This window comes from Theropithecus gelada, chromosome 7a (assembly GCF_003255815.1).
Source record: "Theropithecus gelada isolate Dixy chromosome 7a, Tgel_1.0, whole genome shotgun sequence".
Lineage (NCBI taxonomy): Eukaryota > Metazoa > Chordata > Mammalia > Primates > Cercopithecidae > Theropithecus > Theropithecus gelada.
This window is the reverse complement of record NC_037674.1, coordinates 47,487,805-47,515,580: the sequence shown is the minus strand read 5'-3', so window position 1 is coordinate 47,515,580 and position 27,776 is coordinate 47,487,805. Positions and strand designations below refer to the sequence as shown.

Below are 27,776 nucleotides of genomic sequence, written 5' to 3'. Positions count from 1 at the left end.
CCTCCCTCCTCAGCTTCACAAGTAGCTGTGGCTACAGGTATGTGACACTGTGCCAAGCCCTATGTGTATTATACTACAATAGCATTTGCAAGAATAATGAACACTGAAAAGTTTAAAAATTTGTATGCTGATGTAATAAATTTCACAACAGTAACAGAGGTCTATATATAGTTCTAAGACTTCTTTGTTTTACTTGAACTTGTGAAATGTCGACTCCTAAGTAGACTGTGACAAGTTAGGTTTGTATATTGTAATCCCTAGAGCAGCTACTAAAATGCAGTACAAAGATAGCTGAAAAGTAGATAAATTAATATGGAATATTAAGTATATTGAACAGAGGGGAGGGGCACCTCACCAAAGAAAGTACACAGATGGCAAATAAGCATATGAAAAGATGTTCCACATTATATGTTACTAGGGAATTGCAAATTAAAACAAAAATGAGATACCACAGCACAGCTATTGGAATGGCAAAAGTCCAAAGCAATGAGAACACCAAATGCTGGTGAGAATGTGGAGCAACAGGAACACGCATTCATTGCTTGTGGGAATGCCAAATGGTGCAGCCACTTTGGAAAACAGTTTGACAGTTTCTTATAAAACTGTATTTTTACCATATGATCCAGCAGTAACAACTTCTTGGTATTTACCTAAATGGACTGAAAACTTATGTCCACACAATAACCTGTACATGGATATTCATAGCAGCCTTATTCATAATTGGTAAAACTTGGAAACAGTCAAGACGTCCTTCAGTAGGTGAATGGATTAACAAACTATGGTACATTCAGACAATGGAGTATTATTCAACACTAAAAAGAAATGAGCTTTCAAGCCATGAAAAGGCTTAGAGGAACCTTAAATACATATTACTGAGTGAAGGAAGTCAATATGGAAAGGTTACATACCATAAGATTCCAAATATATGACATTCTGGAAAAAGCAAAACTATGGAGATAGTAAAAAAGATCAGTAGTTGCCAGGATCTAGTTGGGGGAGGATGAGTAGGCAGAGCATAGAGGACTTTAGTCAGATTAATCTATATGATAATGCAATGGTGAATAAATGTCTATATATTTGTTTAAACCCATAGAATGTCCAACATAAAGAGTGAACCCTAATGCATATTACGGACTATAGTTAATCATGTGTCAGTATTGGTTCATCACATATAACACAGTAATGCAAGATGTTAATTATAGGGGAAATTGTGCATGTGAGGGTAAAGGGGCATGTGGGAATTCTCTGTATGTTCTGCTTATTTTTGCTGTGAACCTAAAACTGCTCCAAAAGTCTTATTTTAAACAGGCAGGGAGTAAGAGGAGGAAGGGAGGAACAAATGAGAGAGGACAAACAAGAAGGCCAGTAATAAAACTGGTAGCCCTAAATCCAACCATACTAATTATTAACAATGTAAATGCTCTAAACACTCCAATTAAGAAATGGATATTATCTGATTGGATAAAATAAGACCTAACTGTATGTTATCTACAAGAAACCTGTTTAAATACAATGATACTAAAGGGTTAAAAAATGAAAAAAATAAACCATGCAAACAAAAACCAAAAGAAAGCTATAGTGACTATAGTAGAGTCAGACAAAGTAGACTTCAGAACAGAGAAAACTACCAAGGATAAAGGGAGATAATTTCATAATGATAAAAGGTGCAATTTACAAAGTCTTACATGTGTATTCATCTAATAACGGAGCTCCCAAATATCTGAACCAAAAACTGATAGAATTAAAAGAAAAATGGACAGATCTGCAATTATGCTTGAAAACTTCAGCATACCTCTTGGTAATTGATAGGGTAAGTAGACAATTAGGAAGGACATGGAAGACTTGAATAGAATGATTAACTTACTTGACCTAACTGAAATTTATAGAACAGCCTAGCCAAGAATTGCAGAATATACATTCATTTTAAGTGCCCATGAAATACTTGCCAAGGTAGATCATAAACTAGGCCATAAAACCTTAATAAATTTGAGTTAAAATCATACAAAATGTTGTATTTGTAATAGAATTAAACCAGAAAGCAAAGAAAAATATCAATCCCCAAATATTTAGAATATATAAAACAGACTTCTAAATAATACATTTTTTAGAGGAAGGAAAATTTTTAAATATTTTAAATAAAATGAAATATCAAAATTTGTGCAATGCAGCTAAAGCAGTGCTCCAAGGTTAATTTATAGCACTAAATACTTTTATTGAAAAAGGAGAAGTGTCTCAATTCAATAATCTAAATTTCTACCTTATAGACTGTAAAAAGAATATATGAAACCCAGTGCAAGCAGAGAGAAGTAAATAATAAAGATAACAGCAGAATTCAATGAAATGAAAAACAGAAAAATAGACAAAAAAACAAAAAACAAAAACAAAAAACACTGACACCAAAAGCTGGTTCTTTAAGCAGATCAAAAAAAAATTTTTTTTTTTTTTTGAGAGAGTCTTACTTTGTTGCCCAGGCTGGAGTGCAGTGGCACCATCTCGGCTTACTGCCCTTACTTACCCACACCTCCCAGGTTTAAGTAATTCTCGTGCCTCAGCCAGGCACCACCATGCCTGGCTAATTTTTATATTTTTTTTAGTAGAGACGGGGTTTCACCATGTTGGCCAGGCTGGTCTCAAACTCCTGACCTCAGGTGGTCCGCCCGCCTCGGCCTTCCAAAGTGCTGGGATTATAGGCGTGAGCCACCAAGCCTGGGCTGAGCAAATCAAAAAGTTGATAAACTTCTAGCCACTAATCAGGAAGAAAGAGAGAACGTACAAATTACCATTATCAGGAATTAAAAAAGGGATATCATTACATACTCTGTAGACATTTAAAGTAAAGCAAGGGAGTACTACCTTAGTGGATACCCTCCTGAATCATTTTAAAAATTGTAGGATACATGAGTTTGAATAAAATTGTTTCATGAAATGTGAAGAAAAGTGAAAAAAGGTTCTACATTTGATTATTCTGAAATACATCTGCGATATTTACTATTTCCAGGCTGTCTGCTTTAATACTAAACTACCATCCTTATCCTTAGTTATCCATAATTTAACCAGTATAAGAATATACACAATGTGCTTTTCAAAAACAAACCTCTTGCTATGTGTGCCTCTACTTTTTGAATGTTTTGCCAGCATATTGATTACATTTATATGTTACTTGTTAGTAGTTTGGAATGGGAGAGTATGATAATTATATTGCTTTCTGTTGCAGACATCATTAAGCAAGCTAATGGAAACACTTGGTCAAGCAGAACCATATTTTGTAAAATGCATCCGCTCTAATGCTGAAAAGGTAAAAATGTCCTATAAATGAGAGCACATATCTCGGCTTACTTCAGACTGAGCTTTAAATACTTTTAAGCAGAATAAGTGGAGGGGAAGCACTAACTATAATATTTATAAGGAAAATAGTGTTTTATAAATACTTTCAATGGATTTTTCCATATTTACCTGCTTGTAAGGTGTTTATATGGATTTGATTTAGCATCACCCAGAATTTGAGAAGCAAATACGTCTTGAAGTCCTGTCAGAAAAGAGTTTTCTTTTCTTTTCTTTTCTTTTTTTTTTTTGTTTTGTTTTGTTTTGAGACAGAGTCTCATTCTATCGCCCAGGCTGGAGTGCAATGGCATGATCTCACCTCACTGCAATCTCCACCTCCTGGTTTCAAGCAATTCTCCTGTCTCAGCCTCCCAGGTAACTGGGACTACCGGTGTGCACCACCACACCCAGCTAATTTTTGTATTTTTAGTAGAGATAGGGATTTGCCACGTTGGCCAGGCTGGTCTTGAACTCCTGACCTCAAGTGACCTTGGCCTCCCAAAGTGCTGGGATTACAGGTGTGAGCCACCACACCCAGTTGTAGGTTATCTTGTTACAGATTTTGTAGTGATTGGACTATGTGGCCTCTGGGGGTGATTACATTCTTTTTGAGCTTTTAAGGTCCTCTCTCTTCACAACCAGAGAAGCCTGGAAGCTTGGTTTCTTTCTTTTCCCTAGGGTTGGGCAGTCAGAACTTCTCTGAAGCTACCAGCTGAGAGGTGAGCTTGCCTTACCTATCAGCTTAGTTGTTATATATCTTAACCAGACAACCTCCAATCAATCTCTAGATACTCAACAGTTAGCCATGCTTATAAACAGATAATTTGGAGATCTACTGTTCTGGGTTAATCTTTTTTCCATTTGCTTTAGCTGCCCTTAAGGTTCAATGATGCCTTGGTACTTAGACAGCTTCGATACACTGGAATGCTGGAAACAGTTCGAATTCGCCAATCAGGATACAGCTGCAAATATTCTTTCCAGGTTCTGTTTTTATAGTGATATTTACATATTTAGACACATCGAGTAAATGATTCCCACATATCTTGCTTATTATTTCTTTAGGGCTTACTTATTTCTCTTAATTCTTCCTTTCCATTTCATGTTTTGTATACGGAATTGAAAAGGGATAGACAGTATTTACTTTGATTGAATGGCAGCAATCTCATTAAGATTATTGTAATAGAATCCAGTACTTGGTTATTCTCATTTGATCAGAATGTTTGCTAATACTAAGTTTACTCCTGATATAACAATTCTTTGCACTGACCTCTCCAGTAACTGAAATATTTCAATGAGAACTATCTAGTGAAAAGATTCCATTTGGTTTTTCCTGAAGTTTTCTCAGCAGGATTTTCTTTCATAGTAAGCTGCCAAGAAGGCTCACAGCTACTCTTATCAGCAATTGCTGCTGTGGGTATGGAAATTGTATTGAAGCTGTTCAGCAACTGAGCAAGTCTTTGCTGTTACTGGGACGGAAAGCCTCATTCTCAGTTATCCTGCCACGTTTGCTTTTTTTTTCCCTGATAGAAATTTTAGGTGCTTGTTAAATAACTTTTTCTTTGGTCTTCTATAAAGCTTCCTCAAAAGGGATAATTAGCCTCTGCCCTTTTTTTTTCCTCTCATTCCCTTTTGATGATATGATATGTAGAACCCAATATCTTTCTCTGCCTCCTATGTTTTTCGAATTAACCTTTTATTATATCTTAAATTAACATGCACTTCTTGGTTTCACCCTGTTTAAAAGAAAGAGGAAAAGATTAATAAAATGATAATTAGTTTAAGGTCTTGTTTACATATACTACTTTCTGATTTTACAATTTTTTTATTATTTTTCAGGATTTTGTGAGCCACTTCCATGTACTTCTTCCCCGAAATATTATTCCATCCAAATTTAACATTCAGGATTTCTTCAGGAAAATAAATCTTAATCCAGATAATTATCAAGTTGGAAAAACCATGGTAAATATAATCTGTATAGCTCTTGTCAAAATTGAGTGCATTTATTTTAAAAATAATAATTTTTGCCTATGAGATTGTTTATTTAAAAGATAGTGAATCAGATATCAAAAGACAATTGGTTAGACCCAGGTTTTTATTTAATTATATAGTCAGTATTAATCACAGAGCTCTGGCCAGTGCTGTAGTTCTAATTTTAACTGCCTAAAAATCATCTTTCCATAGATGTTCTACTGTAATCTCCAAGTCAGCTTGCCCAAGATGAATTTAAGATTCATCTGGTCTTAAATTTATCAAATACTTTCTTTCTCTGTCATCCCTTTTCCAGTTTCTCAGTCTAGAAACCATAATTGTCTTTAGCATACCATTCGCTTTAATCCTTTCACAAAGTTTTAGGGATTTTTTTTCCTTTTACAAAGAGATTCTCACATCACTTTCTGTTTCTCCATTACTACTGCTTCCATTTTATTTTTATTCCTTATCTCTTCTCATCTACATTGCTTATACAGTGAACAGCTTACTTACCTGATTCTAGTGTATTTGTCATTCCATTTATTCTACTCATAATTTTAAAATTATTATCTTAATATACTTAGTTCTTTATGTCTGCCTCCTGCTTGATAATAACCCCCTCATAACCTCCTCATTAAATACAAACATCTTTCTCTTTTTTGAGAACCTTCATATTGTGGCTTCACATTACTTAATATCTTTTTTTATGGAGATTAATTGTCCCATTGTCTCCTGTGCATGCCTTTATTATTATTTTCAACTGTTTGTGTTACTCAGGTGGGATCTTTTGTCTCTGGCCCTTATTAGTTTACCATCTTCCTCTTTGGGTATATAATATCTACCTGCTCTCAAATGAGAGGTATAATTCCTGTTTCTAAAGGGATATGTCTCCTTCACCTTTGCAGCCTCCCAAGCCCTAAACATTAGTGGAATGAAGGAGTAAATAAAATAAACTTATTAATAACTTTGGACAGTGAGAAGCTTAATGCACTCTGGATTTCAAAAAGACTTATCATTGGTTTATTCATGATATGATTCAAGCTTCAAGATCTGTGGTTTTCAACTTTTTTCCCCACCGCAACACCTTTGAAAAATATGATTTATTACCAGTAATACATTTACTTATAGCAATGGTTTCCCCAATGGAGTAATGTAGCATAATCTCTGGTGCTGGAATTTTGATACTCTTGCTGACCTTGTCATTTCTCTCTCCCTTCCTCCCTTGCTTACTTTCCTTTTTTTCTGTCTTTTTATTTTTTTTTTTTGAGACCGGATCTCTCTATTTTGCCATAGAACTTGAACTCCTGGGCTTAAGCAACACACCTGTTTCAGCCTTCTGAGTAGCTAGGAGTATAGGCATGTAGCACCACACCCAGCTCACCTTCCTTATTCTACTGTCTCCATTTCAATTTGAGAAGGACTACTTTGGATAAATCTGTAGGAATATTTATCAGTACTTCATTTACATGCCTGCCACTGTGTTCTTCTCTAAAAGCTTATCACAAAAAGGATGATTCATGAAATAAATTTCTCATTTCTTCTTTCGCTGCATTCCTCATCTTCCTTTTGGTAGGTCTTTCTAAAGGAGCAGGAACGACAGCACTTACAAGATCTGCTTCACCAAGAGGTGCTCCACAGAATCATATTGTTGCAGCGATGGTTCAGGGTCTTGCTGTGTAGGCAGCATTTCCTTCATCTGAGACAAGCATCTGTTATTATCCAGGTGAGAAGCAAAGGATTCTTTGCATGAGATTGACTAATTTATTTGGCCTTTGTTTAGTAACCAGAACCTTTTTACTGTAAAACATTTTCAATAATAATGTAAACTTTAGAAATGAGAATATGTCATACCCACTTTTGAAGTGCTCATAACACCCAACAGATTATCTGGCATATAATAGACTATTAATAAATATTGATTCCATTGAATTTAAATTAAATTGAATTTGTAGTTATAATGTCTTGTGAGGTCTGAGTAGGGGCTAAGGAGTTACCTAATATTTGTTGACATAGTTGTTTTTATTTAACAGTTTTTGGAGTGATGTTTGAGAGTTTATATATACTGTTGGTTTTAGACACTCATTTTGGATGATAGGTACCTTGTTTTACATTTATTTGTTTTATTAATGCCCTCATTGATTTATATCATTTCCATAATATCTTTTCCATTTGTGCAAGAAAATCTTTAGTATCTTCATCTTTGGAATGTGTGTCAGGATTACCTTAAACCCATTAGTGTTATTTGGGCAAATTGTAACAAAAGAATATAATATGTTAAAATTATTAATAATTTGAAGGACATGAATCATCCAAAAACTTTAAATTAAGTTCTGTAATTAACTCCATCAAGGTTATAGTATTTAAAATAGCTGTTTTAGCCAAACATATCTGGAAGAGAAAACTTTTTTCTATTTATCTTTTTCAGTTGCACTTTCTGCTTTTGTAGAAAACTAATTTTTTTATTTTTTATTTTTTTGAGACAGAGACTCTCTCTGTCGCCCAGGCTGGAGTGGAGTGGCATGAACTCGGCTCACTGCAAGCTCCACCTCCCAGGTTCATGCCATTCTCCTGCCTCAGCCTCTTCAGTAGCTGGGACTACTGGCGCCCACCACCACGCCCAGCTAATTTTTTTTTTTGTATTTTTAGTAGAGATGGTATTTTTAGTAGAGATGTATTTTAGTTTCACTGTTAGCCAGGATGGTTTCGATCTCCTGACCTCATGATCCGCCTGCCTTGGCCTCCAAAAGTGCTGGGATTACAGACGTGAGCCACCGCGCCTGGCCAAAAAACTTATTTTTAATCACCAAGAATTTAGCTGCATAGGCACTTAACCTGTAATTATGACATAAGAAATTTATTCTCTTTTTTTCCTGTGAAAATGCAATGTAAGATATGACAACCAGTTTCTGTTATTTTGTCTTCCCCACAGAGATTCTGGAGGAATTACCTAAATCGGAAGCAAGTCAGAGATGCAGCTGTGCAGAAGGATGCTTTTGTTATGGCTAGTGCAGCTGCTCTTCTCCAAGCTTCCTGGCGTGCTCACTTAGAGAGGCAGCGGTACTTGGAGCTACGGGCTGCAGCCATCGTTATCCAGCAGAAATGGAGAGATCACTATAGGCGCAGGCACATGGCTGCTATTTGCATACAAGCAAGATGGAAAGCCTACAGGGAAAGTAAAAGGTACCAAGAACAAAGGAAAAAAATTATCCTTTTGCAATCAACATGTAGAGGATTCAGAGCAAGACAAAGGTAATCTCTATACTATACTATAATACTTGCTTTTTTTCTTTCTTCCCAAGTGCTTTGTTTATACCTCTGCGTTAACACTTGTCTAATTTGTATTAGAATTGGTTGTATACAATTTCTTTTCCACTATACTGTGATACTTTTACTGATTTTAACCCACATTGTATTGTCTATAATGGAAGTTAAATAAGGTTTTATTGAATTAAATTGGATCAAAAATCTACATGGTCTGTGATCATAACTGCTAAGAATTAACTTTTACATTAGCCGAATCTTACAAAATTGGCAATATTCAACTGTTTTTACTTTCAGAAACTGTAATTTCACACTTAAATTAAAATTTCACTTTAGTTTGAGGTTTACTTTAAAATAAAGCTAATATTAAAGTGAGAGCTTTACTTCTGAATTAGTTTACATTTTGACTGAAATGCCCAGGTAGAAGTTATACACTTAATGAAATATCATCTGACTCATGGAAATAGGAAAACTGTAAAATGTGCATTCAAGTTAATTTAAGAAGTACTTAGGTATTGTAAAAAGATTTTATAACTGCATTTTTTCTTAAATTCTCAGGAAGTATGTTCTCTTCAGTGGTAACTAAGATATTTCTGTAACCCATTTTGTCTGTTTTTATATAGATTTAAAGCTTTAAAAGAACAAAGGCTAAGAGAAACAAAACCAGAACTTGGATTGGTGAATATTAAAGGATATGGATCTCTGGAAATTCAGGGTTCAGACCCTTCAGAATGGGAGGATTGTTCTTTTGACAACAGAGTAAAAGCCATAGAGGAATGTAAATCTGTAACAGAGAGTAATCGAATTAGCCATGAAAGTTCGGTGGACTGCTTGAAGGAGTCACCAAACAAGCAGCAGGAGAGAGCCCAAAGCCGGAGTGGTGTGGACTTGCAGGAAGATGTGCTTGTAAGAGACAGACCCAGATCCTTGGAGGATCTCCATCAGAAAAAAGTAGGCCGGGCTAAAAGAGAAAGTAGGAGAATGAGAGAACTAGAGCAAGCTATATTTAGCTTAGAATTGCTAAAAGTTCGTTCTCTTGGTGGTGTTTCTCCTTCAGAGGATCGCAGATGGTCTACAGAATTGGTGCCTGAAGGCCTTCAATCTCCACGGGGTACACCTGATAGTGAGAGCTCTCAAGGAAGCTTGGAACTTCTGAGCTCTGAGGAAAGCCAAAAGAGCAAACTAGAATCTGTAATTTCAGATGAAGGAGACTTGCTGTTTCCATCACCTAAGATATCCAGCAGTCCAAAATTTGATTCACGGGACAATGCCCTCAGTGCCTCAAATGAGACTAGCTATGCAGAGCATTTGAAGGATGGAACTATGAAGGAAAAGGTGGTCTGCAGTTCTGAGTCTATTACCTGTAAACCACAGCTGAAAGACTCCTTCATTTCAAATAGTCTGCCTACTTTTTTTTATATCCCCCAACAAGACCCACTGAAAACAAATTCCCAACTAGACACAAGTATCCAAAGAAACAAACTATTGGAAAATGAAGACACACCAGGGGAAGCTCTTACTTTGGATATCAACAGGGAAACTAGAAGGTATCACTGCTCAGGAGAAGATCAAATTGTTCCTCCTTTGAATACAGAGTCTTCTAATCCTATACTTAAGAAGTTAGAAAAGCTAAACACTGAGAAGGAAGAAAGGCAAAAGCAGTTGCAGCAACAGAATGAAAAAGAGATGATGGAACAGATTCGCCAGCAAACAGATATTTTAGAGAAGGAGCGCAAAGCGTTCAAGACAATTGAAAAGCCAAGAATTGGAGAGTGTTTGGTGGCACCACCTTCCTATCAGTCAAAGCAGAGAGTAGAGAGGCCATCCTCTCTCCTCAGCTTAAATACCTCAAATAAGGGAGAACTTAACGTACTGGGGTCCCTATCAGTAAAAGATGCAGCTCTTGCCCAGAAAGACAGCTCCTCTGCTCGCTTACCCCCAAAGGATAGACCTGTCACCGTGTTCTTTGAAAGAAAAGGAAGTCCATGCCAATCTAGTACTGTTAAGGAATTATCCAAGACAGACAGAATGGGTGCCCAGCTGAATGTAGCCTGTAAACTCTCTAATAATCGCATTTCAAAAAGAGAACACTTTAGGCCAACTCAGTCTTATAGCCACAATTCTGATGACCTTTGCAGAGAGGGAAATACTAGGCCCATTTTCTTCACTCCAAAGGACAATATGAATATTCCCCTGTAAGTGAAATGTTTATTTATGTTTATGTATAAATGGGAAACTTCTTGGAGTATTTTTATTAAGGTGCCTTGTTCTGCTCCAACTGTTTGTGTAAAGTGGCTGCTCAACTTGGCCATTTTCTCTTTGTAAAAATATTCCCTAATTGTTGACTCTACCTAATCACCTGAAGTTGGTTGTAGTTATACCCTAGGAATCCTTGACTAATCATGAATAGCAGAGTAAATACTGGGTTCCTCCCCATTAAGTGAGAAGCATTTGTGAAGGGCAGTACAGTGCCTGTAAACATAGTAGGCATTCACCGAATACTGGTTGCTTTACAGCTGTGAGGTTTAGTAGTCCAAGGTTGTTCATTTCAGGCTTTAAAGAAGTTAATTTGTTTTGTTACAGCTGTCAGCCTATTTATGATCATCATTACATTCATTTTACTTCTTTGTGTGTGATAAACACATAACATAAAGTTTCCCATCTTAACCATTTTTAAATAATACAGTACAGTAGTGTTAACTGTTTGTTTTGCAGAAGATCTCTAGAACTTTTTCTTCTTGTAAAATAAAACTCTGTACCCATTGAACAACTCTGCTTTTCCTTCTAGCCCCTGCCAACCATCATTCTACTTTCTGTTTCCAAGAGTTTACTTTTTATACCTCATATAAATAGAATTTCTTTTTTTTCTTCTTTTTTTTTTTTAATAGATGGAGTCTCACTCTGTCACCCAGGCTGGAGTGCAGTGGTGTGATCTCAGCTAACTGCAACCTCTGCCTCCTGGGTTCAAGCAGTTCTTCTGTCTCAGCTTCCTGAGTAGCTGGGACTACAGGTGCACGCCACCATGCCTGGCTAATTTTTGTATTTTTAGTAGAGACGGTTTCACCCTGTTGTCAGGCTGGTTTCAAACTCCTGACCTCAGGTTATCCACCCGCCTCTGCCCCCCGAATTGCTGGGATTACAGGTGTGAGCCACCATGCCCAGCCCTGAGTAGAATTTCTTTATACTTTTTTAAACTAGTGGTAGTCATGAGAAAAGCATTTTTAAGTGGTACATAAAAACAAATTTAACAAAATTGAAGATACTTGTATTGTCTTTGTATTTGGTAGATTCTTTTGGTTCTTGTGGGAGAATGTCATTGAAATGAAAGGAGGGCTGTATCTTTGGGCTAAGAAAATAAATTTTACATTAACAATGAAAATAACCTTTTCTCTCCTTTTATGTATAACCCGAACATTTAAATGTTCCACCCTTTAAAATTTCATATGGATTTTAGAGAAATCCTTTGTAAATGTGGGCAAGAGATGATCAATAATTTATTTTTCCACCAAGTGTTTCTATAGTATTATAAAGTGCAGTTGAGCTTAGTGACAGCTTTAAGTATTATTCCCACCCATTAATCTACAGATTTCCCAGAAGTTCAAAGGCTCTGTGTAGCATATGCACCCATAAGAGAGTGTTAAAAACATATTCCCTGTCATTCTAAGTTTAGTGATACATGCTATTCCATGCATATCTGTGAGTGAGCTCTTTAATATTCTTCTTTAATGTCTGTTAATTATGACATTTATGTGTGTGTTTGTATTATAGATGTATACACTTACAAAGTAGCTGTTGGGATCCATGAATTTGTTTTGTAGAAAACTTAATTGTAGATTCCAAAAAATATTAATCATCCTTGTGAATTATTTATCTTTTTTTTCCAAGATACATAGTTGTAGGTCTATTTGAGCTGATTTCCTTTATTGCTTTATTAATGGTCTACTTATCTTTAAAATTATTGTATATTAGAGTATATTAAACTCTACAGATAAAATTCATACTTTAAATCTCGTCCTATTGTATAAGTAATTCTAGAAACATGAACATTTTGTAGAATCATAAATGTTGGTGCTTCTGAATTATGTAGTCTAGTTCCCACATGTTATAGATAAGGCCACTGGGGCCCATAGAGGTGAAATGACTTATTCAAGATCATATATTTAGAGAAATGGCTGGGACTAGAACTTGCATTTTATCATTAAGGATCGGCATTGGGTTTTATGATTAGAAAGTAATACTAGGTTAGTGTCCCTTTTGTACTGTAGTGGATCATGATGAGTACACAGTAGTTTTTAACTGTTTAATGAGAGAGGACAAAAAAAATCATAGTGAAGTCTAAAAATTGCTGTGAGTTAAAAGGTTAATTGCAGTGGTCAAGTACTATCAAGATTCTATTAATCGTTGTTTCTCTTTGGAGGATAAATGAAGGTCCAATAGGCTCAACTGTGGCAAGAGTGATTTTGATAGCCAGAAGAGAATCCTTTAGGACAAGCTAGGATTGCTAGGCTTACATATATTACATACAAAAAGGGAGATCTCTATGAAGACTTTAGCTAGCAAAGATTGCATCTATTTGTATTTGTTTCGGGCTTATTGCATAGAGGCAAAGGGCAAGATAATTTCTTATGTCTCCTAGACTTTCTTTTATAAAAATTAAATGAAAGATTTTGAATGGAAGAACAATTAATCTACCAACTAGTATCATAAGTTAGTGTCTAATTTTAGCCAGCACTATGCTTGGAAGTAAGATATGATTCTCAAGGAGCTTACAGTTCTACTCAGGAGAGATTATCAATATGTTGTTGTTGAGACTTATGGTACTGAGTTAATATAGGTAATTGGGGCTATGAAGGTGCAGGTTATATACACTTTTTCATCAGATTCTGACATCTATTTCTGCCCAGAATTTAATGATAAAATAGTCTCATCATACAGTTATTCAATCAAAATTAAGTTTTCATAAGCTAACACTGTAATACCTGTATGGTCTGGAGCATACTTTAAGTTTGATAACAACTTCTTATCCTGCCAGTGTTGATTTTATTCTATTCAACATGAAGCCTTTTGTTTGTTTTTTGGGTTTTTTCAGACAGAGTTTCACTCTTGTCACCCAGGCTAGAGTATGCAGTGGCACGATCTTGGCTCACTGCAACCTCTGCCTCCTGGGTTCAAGTGATTCTCCTGCCTCAGCCTCCCAAGTACCTGGATTACAGGCACCTGCCACCACACCCAGCTAATTTTTGTATTTTTAGTAGAGACGGAGTTTTGCCATGTTGACCAGGCTGGTCTCAAACTCCTGACATCAGGTGGTCCGCCTGCCTCGGCCTCCCAAACTGCTGGGATTACAGGCATGAGCCACTGCGCCCGGCCTCAACGTCAAGTTTTAAAACTCAGACAATGGATGAAAGCTACAAAGAGAGATTTCAGAAGGAGTTTTCTAACCAATAGGAACTATCTCAGTATAAAATATAATGAGATCCTCATCACTGGATGGCTATTTTTCAGATATTTTATAATGATTAGATGGAAAGGCCCCTTGTAAGACTAGTATTCTAAAGATTCAGGGATTTGGTATTTTCCTTTCCTCATCATCAGATCTATTTTATTTCTTGAGTTTTATTTTGCAACTAGTATTCTTAAACATGTCATATTCATAGTGGAATATACCCACTGATCATCAGGACAAGGCCTCTAGTAATTCAGTCATATGTGTAGGCTCAGGATTATTATTACTAATTAGCTAAGCAGAAAAAATATGACTTAGTGTCTTGGGAATTGACTAAGACCTGAAAATATTTATAGAATTTGCTGGAAGTCTTTAACCTGGCTGCCATGGGATATCTGCCAAGAACTGAAACGTAATTTCATTGTTTTATTTAAAGTGTCAGCAAAGAAGCCTTAAACAGTAAAAATCCTCAACTCCGTAAAGAAGAAGAACCAGCATGGAAACCTGTGAAGTTAGCTGGGCCAGGCCAAAGAGAGGTAAGTATTGGGTCTTGTTTATCTATCTTCTATGCAAAAGAGATGTACATTATTTTGGAAATTGTTATTCTTGTAGGTAGAGCACCTCATCTACCCATTTACTCCCAAGTGTTTTTAGAGAAAGAAGCCATGAGCTGAGATTGTTATAATTATGGAGGTGTACTCCAGGCAGGGAATGGTGCCTAAGAACCCAGTTGCTAAGAAAAAGAAGGCAATTTGTGCAAGTGACTTTGTTGACTTATTATGGCAGTGAAAGATGACTTCTTTGGCTATGTAGAACAGTGTAGATTTAGCTTTCATTCTCGTCCTTCGTTCAGAGTAATGTATCAAATTCCTTTTGGTCATCCCTGTCACTTCTCCTAGTGGAAAGGGCATGGTGGGGTGGAGGGATATTTCAAGAAATTCATGAGCCCTCTGATGTCTTTCATTGGCATCATCTCACAAAGAAAAAAAAACCCAAACATTGTTGTGTTGTTTGTTTTATCATTTGGTCAAGCAGGTTGCCAGACCGGCCCATAAAAAGAAAGCTCGAATGGCGCGGACGCGCTCCGATTTCTTGACTAGAGGTACTTTTGCCGATGGGGAGGGGGATACAGAGGAAGATGATTACGATGACATTATTGAGCCCCTTCTCTCCCTTGACCAAGCTTCTCACTGTGAGCTAGGGCCTACACCCAGCCTGGATCAGGCCTCTCACAGTGACTCCGAAATGGTAATTTTACAGCAATATAAGAAAAATAGCAAGCAAATCTGATGGAAATAGTCTTTGCTAATCTAAAGCTAACCTTCACAGCTTCTTCCCATGTAATGGTTTGTACATGGGAAACCTCAGTGAACACAGCAACTAAGCTAAACCTTAATTTAATAGAACTCAAATAAATGGCACTTTAAAAAGGTATAAATTAGGCAAAATTAAGATTATTTGACTTAGCACTAATGTAGAAATTTTCCATGTTGTATCTTAAAAGGTCTAGAGCAGTGGTCCTTACATTTTTTCTGTAAAAGGTCAGATAATAAATATTTTAGACTTTGTGGGGCATGTAGTCTCTATTGCAACTACCTAACTTAACAACTTAACTTAGCCACTATAGTGTGAAAGCAGCTGTAGACACTAAGTAAACAAATGGGCATGACTGTCTTGTAATAAAACTGCAAAAACAGACAGTAGATTGTATTTGACCTGTTGTCCATCGTTTACTGATCCTTGGTTTAGTTTACTGATCCTTGGTCTGAAATAATCCAGTAGCTTTTAGCTACAATGCACTTTTACATTTTTTGCCTGTAAACTTGCTTCCTCCACCTCACTTTTCTTTTTTTTTTTTTTTTTTTTTTTTTTGAGACGGAGTCTGGCTCTGTCGCCCAGGCTAGAGTGCAGTGGCCGGATCTCAGCTCACTGCAAGCTCCGCCTCCCGGGTTCCCGCCATTCTCCTGCCTCAGCCTCCCGAGTAGCTGGGACTACAGGCGTCGCCACCTCGCCCGGCTAGTTTTTTGTATTTTTTAGTAGAGACGGGGTTTCACCGTGTTAGCCAGGATGGTCTCGATCTCCTGACCTCGTGATCCGCCCGTCTCGGCCTCCCAAAGTACTAGGATTACAGGCTTGAGCCACCGCGCCCGGCCCTCCACCTCACTTTTCACTGATAAGAAATAAACATGAATTTTTAAACATATAGTGAGCAAAAAGTGTCTTCCTGGACCAACCCAGCCAAATAGAAGGCTATATATAATGTGAATTTGCATTAATCACACAATATAACATTGGTGTTGCGTTTGAATAAAGCTGCACTATTTTAAGCTAAGAATATAACTATATCATCTTCTCAGCCCAAATCAGGTGTATATGTGGTTTGACAAGTATTAGTGTATTGATAGGTATATTAAGGCAAAGAGTTTCATTTTGGAATTGTCCTAGAAATATATAATGTAAGGACCATATGTCTAATATGAACCAAAACATCACTGATGAAGTGGAGTGAAATAACGTTTTATTTCCATGCATATCTGTAACTGAGCTCTCTAATATTCTTTAGTGTCTGTCAATTATTGGAGAAAAATTTTAGAATGATCTTTATTTGACTCATTAAATATTCTATCTTTGAACTATTTTAAGCTGTTTGAATTGTCCAAGATTTAGTTAATTGAAATTTCTCCTATTGTCCAGAATAATCTTGCTGCCTTTTTCTTTTGTTGGAGGTATACCCAGTTTTTAAGTGACAAAACTGATGTTTTATGAAGGCAAAAACAACAAAAAGAGAAGAATGCAGGACAAGTCCCCTGATTAGATAAATGAGTCATTAACCTGAGCCGAACTGTAGGATTACAGAAATTGGAAACATTCTGTGTATCTGTTAATATATATAATTAGAGCCAAAATCTTCAGTGTAGAATAAAATAACAGCATTTTAGAGGTGCCCTGTATTTGAGTTATAAATAAGGAAATATACTGTGTTATCTGATTAACAGTTAAATACAAAATTATGTAATGGAATAAACTAATTTTAATGAGAAGTCCTGCTTTGTCTAGTATACATAGATTTATTGTTTGCAGAAAAACTTTGGCATTTATGACTGCTGTTTTGTTCCTGAGAGTTTCCTTTGTAACAACCCTTAGTCCTTTTGGTGATAGACTTTTTTTACACTGGGAACTTTTACTGAGATGAACCAGGAAGTTGGGCTTTCTGCTTGGAGCATTCAGCTCCTTTCAGTGTTCTAGCCTCTGTTCACCTGCTTGACGGTCACTGCATGCCAGTAGTTGTAGAGCACTTCCCTGCACAGTGTGTTAGTCATGTCTCCAGCTTTCTCCTTTCCTTCTCTTTCATCACGAGCTATTTTAGGAACAGGTGATGGTGCTTGTTTCTTGTGGACACTGCATGAAGAAGCTTTGCTTTGTAGAATGTGCGGATAGATACTTACTGGGGTTGGGGATGGGCTGGGTAGGAACAATTTTTAAATGTGTTTCTCTTTTTATTTATCTTGAGAATATTCCATGTTCTAACATTATCTGATATTGTGAAGATGAAGTTGTATTATGTCTAAATAAAATCTACTGCTGTCTCACAATCCAGATATTTTCTGGATTTTAAATGGATTTGATTTTCTAGGTACATGGAGTTTTAAAAACTGGATTTTTTTTTTCTGAACAAACTGATTTTATTACTCTGAAGTGTATCATTAAATCTTGGAAGAAATTGTTGTATGACCTTTCTAATTGTGAAGTAACTCAATCTAATGGGATAAAGACTTTCACAAATGAATTGAAGGAGATTTCATAAGCATTACCTGTTGAGTTTTTAAATTATTAATCAGTTGTTACCTGCTCTGGGAGGGGAAACAAGTGTAGTAGTTTCCCTCGTTAGTGACTTTGGTGTTTTTTAACCTCTTACTTCAAACTCTGCCATTTGAATAACTGTTTAGTTTCTGTATGCTGCTCTCACTCCATTTTTATACACACCATGTTGGCATTTATTCAAGAAGAATGGCATGTTCTGCTAAACATTTTTTTTTAAGGTAACTTTTATATATTTTTTTAGTTTCTCCGTTTTCTGGATGGTAAGCGGGTTAGTAGAATCATTTCTATTCCTTATTTATAGGATTAGTATTAGAAACATTATACTTTTCTCTATACAGTTTTCTTTTATCATCCCCTAAATTTAAAGCAATCATCTCTATGGATATGACTCCTGAATAGCTCTCCAGAATTTCAATCTTTATTACTTCCAGCATAGTAAAATTAAATTTCTCATTATTCCCCCCAAACTGCTGTCACTTCTTATATTCCTGTTTCTGCTGTTCTCTGAGATACTCTCTAATCCTTATCTGTGTTGAATTTTCTTTCTCTCTGATGTCTATTCCATGGACTGCCAGAAAAACCTGTTGATCAAACAAAGCTGTTTATTAGCTTATTACAGTAAGAAAAAACCCACTTTGACTGTATCTTAGTAATATCTCACAAGGGAGAAGTCAGGAGAGGATATTCATAAAGTTTTAGGACCTGGGCTAGGTGATTTTGAGGTCGGTCTTGCATGGTAGAAAACTGCTTGTTATTGAACAAAGTTTATTACGTAAGAGTTTTGGATTGTCAGCCTTAAGACAGCAGCCACACTGTTGACTATACACTTAGTATTCATATGTGTATTTTATTCCTCTAAAAAAAAGGACCAGTTTATAGCATTGAACTATCTGTTCTTTGAAGATTTGGCAGAATTTTTCTATGAAACCACCTGGGAGTGGTACTTTTCTGTGGTGTAGTTCCTTGATAAGTTTTCCTTTTTTTCTTCTAGGGAAATTTGTCTTTTTTAAACCTTTTATCTAACAGGGTCAATTTTGGTGAACACTTTTGTCTTATAAAATTATCAATTTCATCTAACTTTTCAATTTATTTGCATAGAGGTCTGGAAAATAAGAGCTGAGCACAGAGGCATGTGCCTGTAGTCCCAGCTACTCAGAAGGCCGAGGCAGGAGGATAACTGGAGCCCAGGAGTGCAAGGATGCAGTGAGCTGTGATCGTATCACTGCACTCCAGCCTGGGCAACAGAGCAAGACCCTGTCTCTTAAAAAAAAAAAAAAAGATTTGTTAGACCCAAACAGTACTCAGTCTAAGGCTAATTATTCTTAACTATTGAGGTGAGATCCTCTGTACACTTTGCCCAGTGCCCTGGGAATCATAAAGTTATGTCCTCTGGCTCTTGGGCATAGACACTATTACTGACCTTTTGTGAGTGATGGGCTCAATTACCTTTAATCCTTTGAAGTGATCTTTTTCCTGGTCTTGGGTTGTTTTCTCATACAAAGTGTTGATTAGTACTCAAGCTGAATATTCAATGTGGACCTTCTGTAGATCTCTAGAGTTCTGTCTTTGTGCTTTTCACTCCTCTCCAGTACTCTGTCTTTTGGTCTCTAGTCATCATGTTCACTTTGGACTTTCAGCTTCATGTGTTCCACTGAGAGTCTGTCAAGTTTCACCTGGTTTCCCTCTTTCTGCATCACGGCCTAGAAACTCTCAAGGCAGTAAGATGGGACAAGTGTAGGACATACTTCCTTTTTTCCCCATCTGTCAGGGATATCTGTCCATCGTTTTAAACATTGCGGTTTCATATTATTTTGTCTGGGTTTTTTGTTGGTTTCATGTAAGAGGGTAGACTAGATCCCTATTACTTCATCTTTGCCAACTTAGGGTATTTCCTCTTTCTGTTAATAAGGCCATAGTCACGCAGTCCAAAAGACTAAAGAAAGAATATTATAACTACAGAAAAATGAAATATTAGGAAATGACTTGAATAGATAACAAGAAATTCTCTCCTCAGGACAGGATTGTCTTTAGAGGGACACATTTTAAACAAATGGAACAAGAACTGCCAATTAAAAATCAGGTCACAGTTTGATAGCCTTATAAGTTGTTTATAGTTTAGACCATTAATGATGGTAATGAGCCTTTATTCTTTTGTCTTTTGGCTCTTTAAAAATCATTGTATATTCCATCTCTTTTAAATTATTGATTAGATACATGAAGAATTTATAATAGCAAATTAAGCCATAAAAGTAATAGCCACCTTTTGGGATAAATAAAAGGAGATTTGAAAAACAATAGTTAGCACTCTAAATTTATTAGATCCTGTATCTTTTCTCTCTATCTTTAAATGGTTTTCACTTTCTTGCCTCTCCACTTGAGATTCCTTTTTAAATTGTCAGAAAATATGAACTGGTAGATCCTGTTTATTTCATTGACCAAGTCCTCTTTATTTCAGATTACTTTATATAGAGTTTTCAGTAGGCTCTATTATTTCAATGAATCTCTGAATAATATGAATATTTTTGTGTGTTTTTAAATAGCTCAATTCTATAACCTGAATTTTAATTACAGTGCTATCATATATTTACTTGGCATTAAATCTTTCACATATGTAATTATTACAGACATCACAGCGATTTTCATCAGTTGATGAACAAGCAAAGCTTCATAAGACTATGTCTCAAGGAGAGATTACCAAGTTGGCAGTGAGACAGAAGGCTTCAGATTCAGATATAAGGTATAAAGTATACATAGAGTTAATAGGGGTAATATAATTTTATTTGATAATTGACTATAGTTAAGTACTGAGCTTTTTTAAAAAACCGGAATTGATAGGCCACTTTTGAAATTAAGCTTATTTACCAGTTTTTCAAGAAATGGTAAGTACCTACTGTTTATAGGCACATAGTAGTTCAGATATGTATTGAAGAGAAGAGAAGAAAAATTTCCCTCAACCCTCATAAGTTCATGGTTGGGACAGAATCCTGTAACAAAAGACAGATTAACAAGAGAAAAATACGCAAGTTAGTGCATATAGTACATGCACGTCATACAGAGGAAAAGTAACTCAAAACAGTGGTTTAGGAATCTGACTTATATATTGTCTTCAACAATGAACAATAAATTTTAGAGAAGTGACAAGACAAAGATAAGCAGTTTCAGGCTTCCAAAGGTGACAAAACTGTGGGATGGTAAATTTATGGGGAAACTAATGGAGTAAAGTTAGTAGATTCCTCTGATGTCATTTTTAGCTGATAAAGGTCTACACTGTCTCCAGTGATTAACTTCTGTCCTTGTTGGTAGAGAGGGAAGAAAGAACACCTTTACAAATTTATATCCTGCTTTTAGGGGAACAGTAGGGTAGAGAGCTTTTCTGCATCTACTTCTTAATTGCCTTTAGCTTAAAAATATTTATCTCAGAGAGGAATACTTTGGGGTGGCACATACTGGTTCCTTTCAATATAATGAGCTTTATCTCCCTCTATACTTAGCAGTATGATTTGGGGAAAGTCTCCAAATCGTTATATGACTTATGGTATTTTGTTGTAAAAGAGGCTGAGACTAAGTAAGATTTAGTGTTACTTAGATGAGACTAAATAGATGCAAGCTTTGGACTTGGATTCTGTTCTGAGGTAAGTATTTTAGAAATGGAACCAAAAAGAACTTTCGGGAGATAATTCTTTTCTCTTTAAGAGAGCTTATGGAATTTTTATTTTTCAAATAAATATCTTTGTCCCTCATTATGTTGTATAAGCATTTGGGCCTCACTGAAAACTTATAAGATTATGTTGAAATTTTTCTGGTTCATAACCATATTAAAGACCACTTTTTCACTGACTGTAGAGGTATAATTCAAGGTAACCCAAATCCAGAGCAGATAATACTGGAAATCAAATATTGAGAAATAAGATATAACACAGTAGAAGAACATACATCTGGAAATAATAGATTATGTATATTTAATTTCCACATCCTCCCCCACAATTACTAAAATGACAAAATCTACAAAGGACTGTTCTCCCCTTCAAAAAAACTCAGAAGTGAAGACAACTGCAATAAAACTATGGAATCCAAAAAATAAATGGACTTTAAATTTTAAATATGTTAATACATACGAGAAAGCCAAATCCTAATCCAGCTGAGTAAAGCTGAGAAAGATACATCTAACTGGTTGACCTTCCCTAATTATAGCAGAACAAGAAATTTATTATCTGGAAAGTATAAAACAGAGTATCTCTGGATCTGGAGTTTACTAGGTAAAATTGAGGGCTGGGGCACATATTTGGAACATAGGGATTTAATGACTGTTTACTTACAGAATGTTAAGATTTCCCAGCCTTCTTCATTTCCCATACCCTCTGAGCAAATGGTTCAAAGAGTTTACTATCAGGAGCTCTCCCTGCAAAGTCAACCAACCAGATAACCCTGTAAGGAAGACCATACTTTAGCAGCCCCACCAAGGCACATTAGAGCTTCCAAGCAGCCTTTTTTTTTTTTTTTAACCCTACTTTAAATATTAATCACATACCACTGATCACCATACATTTGAGGAAATACCTTATATTGAAACCAAAACTAACAGATAAAATACAACTTGGAAGAAATCAACTATGCAGGGAATAGAACACTTCAAGATAGACAACTATAACTATCAACAGACCTTCTGCATAACAAATACAATTGTATTCATGAAACCAAATGGTGCGTGAAAGAGAAACGTTCATAATAAAAAGAGCTTTTGAAAATTAAAAATATAACATAAATGAGCAACTCAAGAATCAGAAGGAAAGTTGAGGACATGTCTCAGAACGTTGAGCAAAAAATGAAGAAATGGAAGAGATGGGAATATTAGAAGCTCCATTCAGGAGATCCAGTGACCCAATGGTAGGAACTTTGGAAAGATAGAACCAAGAAAATGGAGGATAAATTATTAATAAAATAATTCGGCCAAATTTTACGGAACTGAAGGACATGATTTTCCAGATTCGAAGATGCCACTGAGTGCCCAACGTAATGAATGAAAACAGACCCATACCAAAAGACATGTTATGAAACAAAAGAGACAAAAGGAATCTCTGTTATGATGAAAGTAGCTTTTTCAAATAACAACTGCACAGCAAGCAATGAGGGAAACCACTCCAAATTGGAGCAAGTTAGAAGGCTCTGGGAGAGATTTTTTTCAATAAGATGAAACTGAGAAAGTACCTAATATATTTGAATGTATTGAGAGTTGATAGAAATGGGGAAACACGTGGAGGTGAATTGTATATAGAAAATGAGCAAATGAAAAATCAGTTTTCATGAGCAAATTTTAAAAATCCTCTAGAATAAAGTAGATCGTTTAGGGAATTACATCCCTTAACTGAATATTATTTACATAATAAAAATAAATACTGAGTATTATTAAAAGTAAATACTGAATATTGATCTAACTAAAATTACAGTATAATTCTTTCGGGAGCACATGTTTGTGGTGGGGTTAGGACTGGAATGGTGGAACATGCCTAATCATTATCTGTGGCCATGAGTATGATAGTTACAGAAGCACGTTAAATATCAGAAGAATTAGTTAAAGCAATTCCAAAGTGTTGCCTCTAGGGAGCAGAAAATGGGGTGAGCATGGCGGAGAGATACTGTTGTTTTTAGTAAGTCATGTAGAACAATTTCTCTTTTTAATGTATAAATGTATGAGTTTAGTAATAAGCTTTTTAAAAAAAAATAAAAAAAGGAAAAGAAGAAGGAAGAAAGAAAGAGCATGGGCTTCAAAACTAGATAGACTTGATTTTAACTTCCATCTCCATCGGACCTCTAAGCCTTAGTTTGCTCATGTGTAAAGTAAGGATAATAATACCTGTTTATCACAGTAGTTGTGAAAATTAGAAATATCATATGTAAAGCATAGTGCTTGTCACCTAGTACATACTCAAAAATTTTTAATTGAATGAACAGACAAATAAATAAATGAATATACAAATAAACCTCCAACTATGAGGTCAGTAACTACATGCCATTGTTATTGCAAGGTACTTCTTTGATGTATATTATGAAAGCGTATATAAGCACTAAGAAGAGGCAATACAATATAATAGATGTGGTTCTGAATTTTTCACTCACTGTGAAACTTTCGGAAAGTTACCTAATATTTAAGTCTCCAGTTTTTCATCTGTGTCATATTTATACTAGTTTGTTAAAAGCAAAGTTGTTACTATCACCTGGTCTTTAAGAAAAAAGATAAAAGAAAAATTGATATTATAATTAAATTTTGTAAGCACTGTGCCTGGAGCATGATACAAGTTCAAATAAGTGACTGTTATTAATAATACTAATAACTCATGAATATAAAATAGTGACATTAAAGCTTTTATTATGTACTGGTGAGTGGAAAGATTTAAAATTCTGTGTGCATCATAACAGTGATGTAAAACTTGCCATACTTATGGACGAAGACTGGAAGGAAATGACAAAAAAAGGTAAACTAATGTTTTTTAGAGTGGTAGGATTATTAGTGATTTCTTTAAAAAATATTTTCTTTGTTGTTAAATTGTGTATATACTGAATCCAAGCTGGATGGGGGACAAGAATGAAAAGAAACCAGTTTGGGAATTAGAAAACTTGAGTTAGAATTCTAGCTCCACTGCTCTGTGGCTGTTTTATTTTAGAAAAATTATTTAACTTCTCTGGGTTTTATTATTTCTATATTCAAGATGTTTCCTCATCTGAATATAGAAATAACAAAACCCAGAGAAGTTAAATAATTTTTCATTTTCCAGGTGAAGTTTAAATGCAAAAGTAAAGATAAATATACTTAATTTAAATGTGAAGCTTAAATGAGCTAATATACATAGAAGGTTTGTAAAGCTTAAAGTGATATATACAAATATTACCACTGAGATATTCTAATTTCCATTTTTACCTTTATTTCTTTAAACAGACCTCAGAGAGCTAAGATGAGATTCTGGGCCAAAGGGAAACAAGGGGAGAAGAAGACGACTAGAGTGAAGCCTACTACCCAGTCAGAGGTTTCGCCAGTCTTCACAGGCGCAGATGTGATTCCAGCTCATCAGTTTCCAGATGGTAAAAGTGACAAAAGAGTGGAGCTTATGTTCATAATTTCTGTTCACTCTTTCCGAAAGTTTGCTATTCCTGTAGTATTCATAATGTCAATTCTGTTGGCTGGATGTTCTAATGAGATAGGACCAGCATTGTTAAATCCTTCCTTAACTAAAAAATAAAGTTACATTTTTCCTACAATAGAAGTTCCCAAAAAATGTGTCACAAAACAATGAAGCAGCAACCACCTCAAAAATGACTGTGTATCATAGGTTAGTCTTAGTTTTCTAAACTGTAAAAATGTAGCCATTATTCATTCATTTAACCTATGTATTACTGGTTATAGCTAATAGCAGCTAATATTTGAGTGCTTATTGCATGCAAGGCACTGTAGTAAGCATGTTATGGTTATTAAGTCAGTTGCTCCTCACAACAGTTTTTTGAGAGTTGGTATACTTATTATTCCCAATTTATGGATGAGAAAACTCAGGCACAGGAAGTTTTTTTATTAGGCCAGGCACAATGGTTCACACCTGTAATCCCAGCACTTTGGGAGACTGAGGTGGGCAGATCACATGAGTCCAGGAATTCAACACCAGCCTGAGCACATAGTGAAACCCCATCTCTACAAAAAATATAAAATTTAGCCAGGCATGGAGGCGTGTGCCTGTAGTCCCAGCTACTTGGGAGGCTGAGGTAGGAGGATCACTTGAGTCTGGGAAGTTGAGGCTACAGTGAGCTGTGACCACACCACTGCACTTCAGCCTGGGAGACAGAGTGAGACCCTGTCTCAAATAAATAAATAAAAAAGAAAAGTTATTTATGAATGTACAGATGGTAACTGGAAGAGCTAAGAGTTGAATCCAGGCAGTCCTGCTCCAGAGTCCACAGTCTTAACTACTGTGTTGTATATTAAGTACTTGCTATATTTCAGTATCTAGCAGATGCCTGGCACTTTATAATAGTTCTTATTTTTCAATTTTAGAGACAAGGTCTCACTGTGTTGCTTAGGCTGGAGTGGTGTGATCATAGCTCACTGTAATCTCTAACTTCTGGGCTCAATCTGTCCTCCCACCTCAGCCTCTCAGAGTGCTGGGATTACAGCCATCAGCCACCATGCCCAGTCCCATAGCTCTTATTTTAACTTTCTGGGCATGCAGCATAACACATTTGAGAAGTACTCAACAGTTAGTTCATCTTTCAGAAAACTGACCTTTCTAAATGGGAAAATTACTTATTCTCCATGTTATCCTAATGTTAGAAGATTACCCCTTCTTCTCAAGCCTTTTCTCAGGTATGCTTGAGAGTTGTTAGCTACTATGTAAAGATACCAACTATCTTCAACAGGGATATACATCCAAGGTGGGTATATGGTAATGTGGGTGAAATACCAGCATTGACTAAAATAGAAAGACGTCCTCGGAAGAAAGTCTAAGGCAGGATAGAACAGACCCAGTTAAAATAAGAAACCAAAATCTTCCCATATCTGGGATAAAATAGAGGAAACAAGGAGGAAAAATCATCAAGCTTCCCAGAGGGATGGATGGGCTTGAGCTCTCTATGCCAGAGGAAAAAATGGTGGAAAGGTAGTTAGACCCCTGTTTTTGTATCTTACGGCTTTGCTTCTACCAGTTGACAAATGGATGTGGATAAAACCAATAACAAGTTAAATGAATACTACAGGTTTGGGAAACTGGGAATTCCCTGCTATTGAGTGACTAAGGTGATCAATTTCATCTGGTTGACAGTCATCATTCGAAGTTTTTTATTTCCCACAATTATATATTCTTTGCTGCTCATTCTTGAGAAAGAAGTATAAAGTCTAATTGAAAATTCATATTACAAGCAAACTTTGTTGTGTGTTTGCTTCATAATGACACATGTATAAAAGTTAGGATTATAGCTTTTTATTTGTATTTGGAAAAAATGTATTAAGGTAGCCCTTGTTTTTAATGCTAATATGGGATTATGGATAATTTCTTTAATAAATGTTTATTTTATTAATAAGAAAGATACTGACTTTGCTAAATAAAATAATTAGATACTTAATATATCTAAGCTGTATAACAGAATTAAAATCAGTTGATATATGTTTGAATATAGTTATATCCTATATCTTTATATTCTTGACTCTCATGTCATAGTTGAGATTGGGTTTGTCTCAATTCCTGCCTGAGGTGGTATTTAGCATGTAGGAGGCTACTTTTTTCCTTTATTGGTCAAAGTTAGTTTAGATGGAATCAGGATATACCATTGGACAGAAGGTAAAGAGCATACACGTTGGGAAGACAAGCATGTGAAATGAGAGGAGGCCAACATTCTCATCAAGCTCCAGATAGGACTTTGGCAAATCTGGTCTAGTTCTAAATTGTAATGGGCTACATGGAATCTAATTTCTCTGTTGTAAACATTTGCAGAGAAAAATTATAGAGAAAATAAATTGACAGTTATGTGGGGGATGTTTAAGAAAATCCTAAATGCTGAAGAGACCCAAGCAGAAGTAAGCCAGTTGAGTTACTTGACTCCCTCACAGGTTGCCAGCAATCACCAAATGTTATCACAGAAGTATTCAGGACTTTAGACTGTAGTAAAGAAATAATAATAATTATCAAACTCCACTAGTTTGTTGGACTTGTATATAGCTACACCTGTTGTTTCAAACGTGTAGCAAAGCTATGACTTTGTTAACAGTGAGTATTTAATATGCTAGTATGGTTGTATATTCTCTTCTTTTCTTTGGGACTGAGGTCTTTGGGATCTAACTTGGTGTCCTGCAAAGCATTTCTATCCAGGTTTTTAATATCAGACCTCAGCTTCTTGGGAGATAGGATATCATTTCCCTTCGAAAAATGGTAATTTTTAAATACATTTTCTGTACAAATGTGCCATCTGGATTTATTGCGTAGCT

General features: G+C 35.7%; 1 protein-coding gene across 3 annotated transcripts in view; it reads left to right on the top strand.

Moving 5' to 3' along the window:
• Window positions 1-27,776, top strand: part of MYO9A (myosin IXA) — a 307,652-nt gene that overhangs the window by 209,759 nt on the left and 70,117 nt on the right. For 2 of the 3 annotated variants that reach the window (XM_025390154.1, XM_025390156.1), the window contains exons 20-28: window positions 3,215-3,295; window positions 4,192-4,302; window positions 5,158-5,280; window positions 6,863-7,012; window positions 8,219-8,538; window positions 9,174-10,745; window positions 14,433-14,532; window positions 20,443-20,555; window positions 24,750-24,892. In XM_025390154.1, coding sequence (XP_025245939.1) covers window positions 3,215-3,295; window positions 4,192-4,302; window positions 5,158-5,280; window positions 6,863-7,012; window positions 8,219-8,538; window positions 9,174-10,745; window positions 14,433-14,532; window positions 20,443-20,555; window positions 24,750-24,892 — 2,713 coding nt within the window. Of the gene's footprint in view, window positions 1-3,214; window positions 3,296-4,191; window positions 4,303-5,157; window positions 5,281-6,862; window positions 7,013-8,218; window positions 8,539-9,173; window positions 10,746-14,432; window positions 14,533-15,028; window positions 15,245-20,442; window positions 20,556-24,749; window positions 24,893-27,776 lie in introns of all 3 variants that reach the window. The other variant, XM_025390153.1, reaches the window with a different exon arrangement.